General features: G+C 38.6%; 1 protein-coding gene and 1 long non-coding RNA gene across 4 annotated transcripts; one reads left to right on the top strand and one right to left on the bottom strand.

Moving 5' to 3' along the window:
- The first annotated feature begins 505 nt into the window (after positions 1-505).
- LOC111333538 (corrinoid adenosyltransferase MMAB) lies at positions 506-7,692 on the top strand. 2 transcript variants are annotated; one of them, XM_088744029.1, is made up of 9 exons: positions 506-655; positions 1,010-1,050; positions 2,213-2,324; positions 3,605-3,665; positions 4,072-4,144; positions 4,795-4,892; positions 5,475-5,539; positions 6,003-6,062; positions 6,522-7,692. In XM_088744029.1, exons 1-9 carry the CDS (start codon positions 540-542, stop codon positions 6,607-6,609), a joined length of 714 nt encoding a protein of 237 aa, XP_088600155.1. In that variant the 5' UTR covers positions 506-539; the 3' UTR covers positions 6,610-7,692. The 2 variants fall into 2 exon arrangements, with proteins under 2 accessions (XP_088600155.1, XP_022794870.2); XM_022939135.2 differs by having other exon boundaries at positions 509-655; positions 2,231-2,324.
- Positions 6,551-9,579, bottom strand: LOC148717965 (uncharacterized). 2 transcript variants are annotated; one of them, XR_015994980.1, is made up of 3 exons: positions 9,204-9,579; positions 9,022-9,094; positions 6,551-7,941 (listed from the first exon to the last, which is right to left on the bottom strand). It is a non-coding gene; the product is annotated as an uncharacterized LOC148717965 (long non-coding RNA). The 2 variants fall into 2 exon arrangements; XR_015994979.1 differs by lacking the exon at positions 9,204-9,579 and having other exon boundaries at positions 9,022-9,194.
- Between the last annotated feature and the right edge of the window lie 575 nt (positions 9,580-10,154).

The following is a 10,154-nucleotide window of genomic DNA, read 5'->3' as shown; positions in this document are numbered from 1 at the left end:
CCTGCTAGTGGGGATTTTTAAGCACTAAGTTAGTTTACATTGTGGTTGAAAAGCCCCTTTGGGGGAGCTTCAATTTACATATTTATTTATTTATTTATTTTAGGAAATTCTAGTGCAGCCCATCATGCCACAAGGATGAGAAGGCAGAGGAGGGGGGGTAAGATTGGAACTAGCAAGTTAAGTGATACCCTCCCTCTCCCCCACCCCCCCCCCCCCAAAAAAATGGTTTTTTTATCCTTTTCTTTATTCTTTGAAATGCCAAAGCAGGGGTACTGCCAGCTTTCAACTTTTTGGAGGCTTGTTCCTTAAATTAAGAAAGTTCAATTTTCGTTTCAACATTTGCAAGGGTCACATTATAAGAGTCAAGTGGGTGGGAAAATTATGTCGGCTGGCTACGCCATCTTAAAGTGCAGTTGGTAATTCTCTTGGAACCTGTTGCAACTACGCCCCATTGAATTTTTGTACTGCACGCTGAAGTGATCTGGGTACTAGATTCCAAATGATGATGGTGCTTATATGACGTACTATGTGAATCAAAGATGGCGGTCCTACCCACTTGTAAGCGTCTTCTATACACCTCATCGTTTACTTCTCAGCTGAGAAAAATACACAGTATTTTACCTACAACTTTTATGGCAAGATGGAACTCATCGAGGTAGTATGGTGAAATTAATTCATTCCTTCAATGATTGTATGATCTCAGGGCGACCTTCTACTTCACCGTGCGACTCTGAAGCTGAAAAAACCCAAGGTGGTCCAAGATATCGCGTTAGGAGATTGACGACGTGGATTATAGGGTCAAAGTTCAAGCCCTAGCGGGTCATTATGTTGTATTCTTTGGCAAAAATATTTTACTCTCACACTTAAAGAGTACTATGACTGTGCATCATATGAAATGCTGTGGGCCTTTGGCCTGTACTGAGAAAAGGAATAAAACTGATCTGAATGATATAATTTTGTATGGATCATATCATTATTGCGAGCTAAAACCTATTCGTTTTTATGGCAGCTCTGTAGGACCAAAGATATACACCAGGACTGGAGATACAGGTAATTGAAGATACACCAAAATAATTGCCGTAATTTTCCCAAAGAAAAATCGGAACTCATAGGTAGAGCATCTTGCACCAGAGCATGTCACAGCATACTTTTAATCAGAGGTGAAATGCAAGGCCGGGGACAATGTACTGAGTCCACCATGCTGTCATTTATTTACTGAGTCCACCATGCTGTCATTTATTTGCTCACCAAGTATGATGTGGGCATCATAAACCCTGTTTGGCCATGTTTATAATCTGTTCTTAGAAAAACTGGCTACGTCGTGGAAGATGGTTAGACCTCACCTGTGATCAGGCATTCTTTTTATTGGAATAATAACACCTGATTACAGGTTAGCTGCAACCCAGTAATAAACACACTGGAGTGTAGATGGAGAGGTCCTGGATTTGAACCCTGGTTTGTCCTCTACCTTTTCTTGGTAATTCACTCTTACAGGTTCATTTGTCACCCAGGACCATTGAGGTGGGGGTGGGGACACACTTAACCTGTAGGTACTTAAGAGTGACTAGCATTTAATTTCTCCTAACCATATTGCTGCTGAGTCAAACTTCGAGGTCTTGAGAATAATGGAAATGGTCACCATCAAAAGAAACTCTTGGTTGTTAACCAAATTCTTCTTGTCAGTACAAAAGGAAACATACGGAGAACACTATTGAGAATATGCATACTGATGTCAAGCCCATAAAAATGTGTCACAAGGTTTCTAAATTTTCAAAATTTTACAAGAAAGGATGCTTTTAAAACCCTCAACAGGAATAGTCCTTTTTACAGTTGTGGGCTTGGTGGCCAAGCCTTTGAACAGGAGTGAGGCTAAGGGTGACCCTGTTGTGATAGAGACCTGTATCTAGATAGCATGATAACAAAGAAATTTGCATTTGAAAAGCAGCAACATCTCTATCATAACAAGGTCACCCTTAGCCTCACTCCTGTTCAAAGGCTTGGCCACCAAGCCCATTACTGTAAAAAGGACTTATATTGGCCTCAATACCATTACTATAAACCATGATTAGTGCAAACTTGGGCTTCCTTATCCCAAAATTAATTCACATAGGTCTGTAAATTTTTAGTGAAACCTGACAAAATACTTAAGACATTTTGTGTTGGGCTAGCGCATCATCCTAGAGACTTATCCTTTAAGTATTTTTTTTAATAGGCATGTTGATTTTATTAGGATATACAAGTACATATGGTGGAGAACGTCGTGCAAAAACTGACCAACTGTTTGAGGCATTAGGAGAAAATGATGAATTAAATTCTTTCATTGGGTAATATATTTGAACACTGGGCCAGGCTGTTCTAAACACGGTTAACCTAACCTGGGATTTGTATAAATTTTTTAATTAGTTTCACAGCTCTGTTGAGTGATTTTTCTTTTTGTACTTTTTCACGTTAGTTTGAAGTCATATTGAGATAAAACCCAACAAAGCCTTAGTTCTTATACACACTCCTCTACATGAGAAATTAAAGCCAAAGGTAACTTTTAATCCTAGATTCACATGAACCCTTTTGGAACAACCTGGTCCTGTTGTTTAATGTTTACAGATTGCATTTTACACAAAATATTGTTTGAAGCATTATTGGGTGTGCATAAAAGGATAGGTATAATTTCATTGAGGGGATTCCTCCAACATTTCTGCTTTTTGTTATGTTTAATTTTAAAAAATTCAGATTGGACTGCATTTAATTTTTCCTCACTATATCACTTCAGAATCACACATTAAGGTCATGAGATTAAAGGAAAAATTATTACCAAGGGTTAACGTACATTGATCATATTTTAGTGTTAATTTGCACACTATAAGTAATAAAATTGATATTACTACAGTAACTATTAATTATAAAGACGTTCTTGGTTGCTAAATGAATTCTCCTTGTCAGTGCCTTAGGAAATATCTTAGGAACTATGTGGAGATTCCATACTGATATTGGGTGTAAAGGGTTAACAGACATCAGTTATAGGCGTTGTAAAGCCTTATAAGCTAATGCAGACTTCCAGTGACCATCCCTTGTTGAAACTCATGAAGGAAATTATAACAGCTAGAAAAGAGCACTATGAATAACAGAATTTCAGTTCAAGGTTGATGTTAACCCTAACATCAGTATGCATATTCTCCATGCTGTTCTCTATACATTTCTTTAGGAGTTGACAAGGAGAATTTGTTTAACAATCAAATACTTCTTGATTTGGTGATCATTTCTCTTATTCTCATAAGTTAATGTGTGATTCAGTGGTGGTATTGTTAGGAGAAATTAGATGCCAGTCACTCCTAGGACTCAGAGGGTTAATAGTGCAGTAAATGGCTTGAACCCGGGGGTAACATGTGAAGGTGTAGTCTGATCGTCCGGGTGAGTGTAGTCCTGAGAAGGACTGTTGTCGGTGGTAGTGACTGACGTTTCAACAACCTGTGCGGAAGTCATCATCAGAGTCAAGTGGATCTTGACTCTGATGATGACTTCCGCACAGGTTGTTGAAACGTCAGTCACTACACAGGGTTACACTAACCACAGGGTTAATAGCATTTTTTAATGATTTGTTTGGTCACAGACTAGCGAGTGAATTCTGTGAAGAGGCAGGGCATAAAGATGTTGTGAAGAAACTTGAACAGGTAAAGACTTCCATTGCTTTGCTAACAATCAATATATCTTTGGGATTTACCAATATTTTATTCTGATTTTAAAACACTTTCACTTCCATGAGTGATCAAGACCAAATTTCTCTTTACAATATCAATATAAAATCAAAAATAAATCAGGATTATTCGTCGATCCAATACCAAATTCTCCAAATTAACAATATGAGAATCATATGACAGACAGTAAGGAGAATCACTAATGAGATCTAGCAAGTAACAGGATGAACACATTTCATTTTGGGTGTGGGTGATCTTCCTCGTGCAATTGGTACTTCAAAATTAAAGCCTTTTAGAGAAAATGTCCCAAGCAGCACTCTTGTGTGTAACAACCCCTAACTTTCAATTTGGAACAACTGTACCAATTTTCAAACCTCTACAGATTCAGTGTATTCTGCAGGACATTGGTTCAAATATTGCAACACCACGGCAGTCTTCATCTGAAAGGAAAATAGGTAAGGGGAACAACACTACATGTTAATCTTATGAAAAAGAAGGTTGGTTAAATCAGCCTGTTGCTTCTATGTTATCACAGGGACTATGAAATGGACAGCTGTGTTGGCTAGGTTTCATTTTTTTTTTTAACAGGTAAAGTATAAATTGATGGAGAAGCAACCACCTTTCTGCAAAATGACTGTCACATAAACCTCCTAGAATAAACATACCTATTGACTGGATCGGAGAGCTGAATTTTAACTTATTTGGCTCATTAGGTCATGATGCCATAACTTTTTAGAATTGTTAATCACACAGTTGTACAAAACAGACAAACATGAACAATGGTAAGCCAAATTTATCAAGTTTACCCATCTACAATCTGTTTTATTTTGTTTTCACATGGTGAGGTTACTACTTCCCCTTTTGGATTTTATCTCATTCTTTTGAGATTTTGTATGTCTATTATTTTCATTGATATTTCAAATATATCTCCGACTTGTTGGTCAGTGGTGAAATTGCCTTAAAATTTAGGGACATTAGGAAAATATGTGCTTACACATTATGTTGCTGTTGAAAAGGAGGTTCATTTTGGCTCCATTTGCAACATTCTGCAAGGCGTATATCAATTTGAAAATAGAAAAATATATATTTTTGTTTTGTTTTCCAGAAAAAACTGAATTTAACCAAGAGAATGTGAAAACTTTGGAAGAATGGATAGACTCCTATCATATGCAACTTCCTTCACTCAGAAATTTTATTTTACCAGTAAGTGTTAATCTGCTTATTTAACAAAACAACGGTGGTTTAGTGTGGTCTGTACTCTTATCAACAACAATGTTTGTTATCACAGGGGTCAAAATGTTGTGTAAGCCGAGTGAGTCTGCAACAAAGGTTTTAAATGGGTGGCTAGAATCAACTAAGTTTAATTTTAAGCAACACATTGTGAATACGTTTTAATGGTGTCCATGGAAAATTTGAACATGCTTATTGGCTGCAGGTGGGAGAAGTTTTGAGTGATGTGCACTAGACCCTGGAATAAGAGGTCTGGTTGGCTCAATGTGTTGTGTTCTCATGTAAAAACTTTACTCTCAGAGTGCCTCTCTTCACCCAGGATTACAAATAAGTGCTGACATGTTGTCAGGGAAACCCGATGAAAGGCAGAAGAAACTCAGCAAACAGTAAATAACTGTTCATATCAAGTAAATGATAACAGCTGCCAAGTCAGTTTATTGATTAAGTCTTCTGTTCCTGAGAATGGAAGGCCTATTAAGTGAATCTTGAGTGTCAAAGAGTAGTGATCAATGTAGATTTTTTTTTGTGTTGTTTTGTTTTGTTTTGTATTTTCAGTCAGGGGGGAAAAGCAGTGCAATGTTACATGTAGCACGATCAGTTTGTCGTCGAGCTGAGAGAAGGTGGGTTGTTATTTTTGTACAATTTGTAGACTCATTGTCCTCTCATGCCTCTATTCACTTCAGTAGCTTGTATAGTGGGTGGGTTTTTTCATTGGGGGTTGTTGAAAACAAAAACAGTGGTGCCACAAAAATGAGCAACAGGGGTTCTTCCATCCCAAACCTCTTACAGCTTTGTTGCTAGTTTTTGCAGATCCACCATTCAGTGCTGTAAAGCCTTTACAATACCCCCAGCTACACTGGCTACAATTTATTAGATTCTGTATACAAAAGATACTTTGTATACAGAATACAAAATAATACAAGGTGAATTACACCTTTTGAAAGGTGTAATTCAACTTGTATTATTGACTTCTACATTTGTGAACAACTGCACAACAATGTAATGTGGCTGCGTTGCTGATGCACAAAAGGATCACTCCTTGTAAAGTTTAACTTGTTCGTTGCTTGTGGTTTTCTTGTTTAGAGTTGTTCCTTTGGTCCAGAGTGGAAGCGTAGATCCACATGTTGGAACTTTCTTAAACAGGTAATCTTAAGATTGGATTCATTTCTCAGATTTTTCTTTGTCAGGAGGTTAAAAAAAAATAATGTAAGTTTTTAATAGTTAGAGCCCAGTTTGCTTCCTTTATGTAAGGGGGAGGGTATAACAAGATAATTTGGTTTAATCAGCTGAATTAATATACATTGGCCAGTATCAATCTTTGGTCGTTCGCTCCAAAGTAAGGCTAACGCCGGAAACGTCAGCTTTTTAACTCTTTACGGTGGCCAATTTACATCGCAAACTCAGTTGATCAAACCAAATCATCTTGTCCCCCTAATGAGTGATTAAGTTTTTTTTCTTTTCATCCCCAATGCTGTGACATATCGGACTGGAACGTACCGCTTTTTTGTGTTTGCGGGATTCTCACGCCCATTTTTTAATATAAATTTTCTGTGGACTCGGTCCTTTTTGACAGCTGTTTTATTTACTTTTTTTCTTTCAAAGGCTGAGCGATTTTCTCTTCACCACTGCACGATTTGTCGCCAAAGAGGAAGGAAAAACTGAGAAAATATATCGTCGAGTTCAAAGATGACTGAAACACTTGGAAACGTGTCCAAGGGACGTCTGAGTTGAGAGCTTTAGGGCGAGGTTTTACATTGGGTCAATCCACAAGAAATTAAGGGCAGTTTTTAATTGAGTGTCGAAAAACCAAAATTAAAATTATTACAGTTACTAACTAGTAGAAAGGTTTACATTATCACCAGCCAACGAGGACCTCAAGTGAAAGCAAGCAAACTGGTTGAAGCGCGGCAAAACGCGGCTGACCAAAGTCGCAATTATTTTAATTGAATCTGATTGGTTGCGAGGCTGGCGCGAGTATTTTAGACCGACCAATCATAGAGCGAAGTGAAACCAAACCAATTTTGGATTGACACTCAATATTGAAAATTGCTCTTCCTGATAGCCACGTTAGTAGAAGAAGTATGCTCCGGAAATCATGTAGCTTTTAACCTTATCATTAGAAGGTATTTGAAATTTTGAAACTAACTGCGTATTCAGATTCCATGTTGAAACGAAACCTGTGGAAAATTCACTTGTATGCGAAGAAAAAATCGTGTACGGACGCCGGCATTTTGAATCTTAATTTTGCTTAACAAACAGTCTGCTCACTGGGGACGTAACTCACTCCTTATTTTTCTATCAATGGCGATCTGGTTGAATAACTAGGAACTATAGATATGGTCATTCTCCACTCAAATGGCGTATTTTCCTGCCATAACCACTGCAGCAGCCTTCAGTGGGTCTTCGGTGAAGTGCGTGGTTACTTCCTGCTATTTGAGCATGCGTGGCTAGGTTACTGATTTCATTTCTTTCTTTTTTTTTATTTCTCAAAATTGGCGGTGCCATTGTCAAAATTCATAGCACATTTCAGGCTAGTTTTTAAAAGAAAAAGTTACTCTTTCGAATCTCATAACACGGTTAAGAATATTTTTTTTATAGTGTATTTTTTTAGCGAGTGAGATAAAAATGACGTGACTTCAGTTCTGGAGTATACTTCCACCTGAAAGTAAATTGGCTGGAGATAGTGCAGTTACCTATGTTTTAATGGCAAAAGCTTGTGGAAAGAAACATAATTTATCGAAAAATATGGGAAAATAAATATTCTGCACATCAATTATCGCCACGTCGTTCATTGCAAGCTATTGAGGGACGTTATCATCAAGTGAAGGAAATAAGTAAATTAATAAATAGCAAATGAAACTAAACGGGGTTCAATTGTTTGAAAGCAATTAAGAATTCGTAGACTCTCAGATTACATCTCCAGTCCCAGTCATAGAATCGTTGTTCAGTTTAAAAGTCTTCCTATTTTGCTTCTCTTTGACGTGCAGACAACTGTGAAGCACTGTTGAGGTTTTTAGTTACTCTGTAATTCAAAATGGCAGACATGATTAAGCACGCAAGCAAACATAAATGTATTTCTCTAGCAGGTGACAACTTAGCAACGAAAAGGTATGCGCAAATTTTCAATAAGCCCTATCAAGAGACAGTTAAGGGGACATGTTTTTCTTTAAACTCGGCCCTCAAGTTACTTTGTAATCAACTTGCCAGCGCAGATCAAGTTAAATCACGCACTTTCCTCAATTATCTCTGGCGCCCGGGGGGGTGTACTCGATATATTCCTGGGTGGGGAGGTGCGGCGCGGCGTGGCGCGACCCCTCATACCCTGACCCTGTTTAAGACAAATATCGCTGATTTTCCTACCCTGTTTAAGACAGAATTCCGATTTTTGATACCTTGTTTACTTTTGCTCCTGCTCCTTGCCCTGGGGGGGGTACTCGATATATTCCTGGGTGGGGAGGTGCGGCGCAACCCCTCATACCCCGACCCTGGTTAAGACAAATATCGCTGATTTTCCTACCCTGTTTAAGACAGAATTCCGATTTTTGATACCCTGTTTAAGACATTTAATGTGCCTGGTATCAATGCCAAAATCAACGGAATTCAATATTGATTAAAATTAGAGCTTGTAAAAATATTGCTGTTTATCTTCCAAGAAAAGATATCCTGTTTAAGACAAAAATTGATAAATCGATACCCTGATTAAGACAAAAAATGATAAATTCGATACCCTGTTCAAGACAAAAATCTCGAAAAACATACCCTGGCTGGCCGCACGTCCCCATTAAGCCCTTATAAGGGAGTACACCCCCCCCCCGGGCTCTGGCGTAAGTATCGCTGCCGAGAGTCATCTTCAGCTGACAGTTATCCGGAAACCCAGCAAGAAAGAGACCGCCTCTCCTTACACGTGTAGCCATACTTACTGTTAAACAGCCAAGAAGCATCGGTTTAGTGCACAGGCAGCCCAAGCTCACTTCTAGAAAAGCGGACGCGACTCTTAGCGTGTTGCGCAACGTTTTACATTTATAAAGGTTTGTATGGGATGTTATCGGTTTGCCGATAAAGAGAGAAAAAAATGTCTTGTTTTGAAATAAAATGGGCTTACCTTATTGCCTTTTGCAGTTGAACACCAACAATAGCGCTAACTCGCCGAAAACGCATCAAAATGGCCTGAGACGCTAGGAATCAACAAAGAAAACAACAAGGCAATAAGGTAAGCCCATTTTATTTCAAAACAAGACATTTTTTCCTCTCTTTTAAGGCAAACCGATAACATCCCATACAAACCTTTATAAATATAAAACGTTGCGCAACACGCTAAGAGTCACGTCCGCTTTTCTAGTAGTGAGCTTGGGCTGCCTGTGTTTGAACGAACACCCACGGGAATGGCGGGGAGACCGCTAAATATAGGTTCCACAGAATAGGCCTCAAACGCTCAAATTCTTATTTTGAGTGGTTTCGCTCTAAAGCGGCTGAAGACGGCACAAACAGGCCTTAGGAGCTCGGTCAGGGGTTGACACTACGACCGCTTGATATAGGCGACCGCTTGATAGGGGTGAAAATTGAAGTACTTGAGGGGAAAAAAAAAATACAGGTTCGACTGTATTAGCTTTTGTCTTGTTGAGGGAAAGAATAACTTTGTCTAGAGGAGGCAAAATCTAAGATTGTCCCTTCACACACTTGCGCCCGGTTCAAGTTATCTGATGTTAGGTGTTTTTAATCATAGAAAAATTTCTTTGGTTTTGGTTTTCTATTGATTTTAAACAATAACAGGATAGTTATTTCCGAAACAGCCAAATCCATGAGGGATTTTGAATTTTGCTCCAACTGCGCCATTGTTTAGTTCCGCCGCATTTGGCTCCACGCCTCTTTATCTGAAATGAACACTTGTTTTCGATCACGAAAGGGACAGAAGCGGATTTAGCGTCAAGCCCGAGTAAAGATACAGTTGCTTTGTTCCGAATGCTGAGTGTATAAGGACGTGTGCATGTCTAAACGTAGTTTGAAAACTCCTGGAGCAGAGGGAAGAAGTGATATAGTGAACACTATGCTTCTTAAATTTTTCTTCATCGTTTTTGTTTTGATTTTGACCCACGCTCGTGACAAAATGAAACATCTTTCTTTACAGTCTCCCTTCTAAGGAAAAGGTGCACCTCGGTGGTTTCGGAAGTTATCCGCCCTTTTTTTGAAGTGGCAAAGGAAAATATTCCTAGCAGCGTACATTGACCATTGTTGGGC

Source organism: Stylophora pistillata, chromosome 13, assembly GCF_964205215.1.
Source record: "Stylophora pistillata chromosome 13, jaStyPist1.2, whole genome shotgun sequence".
NCBI lineage: Eukaryota > Metazoa > Cnidaria > Anthozoa > Scleractinia > Pocilloporidae > Stylophora > Stylophora pistillata.
This window is presented reverse-complemented; position numbering and strand designations above follow the sequence as displayed.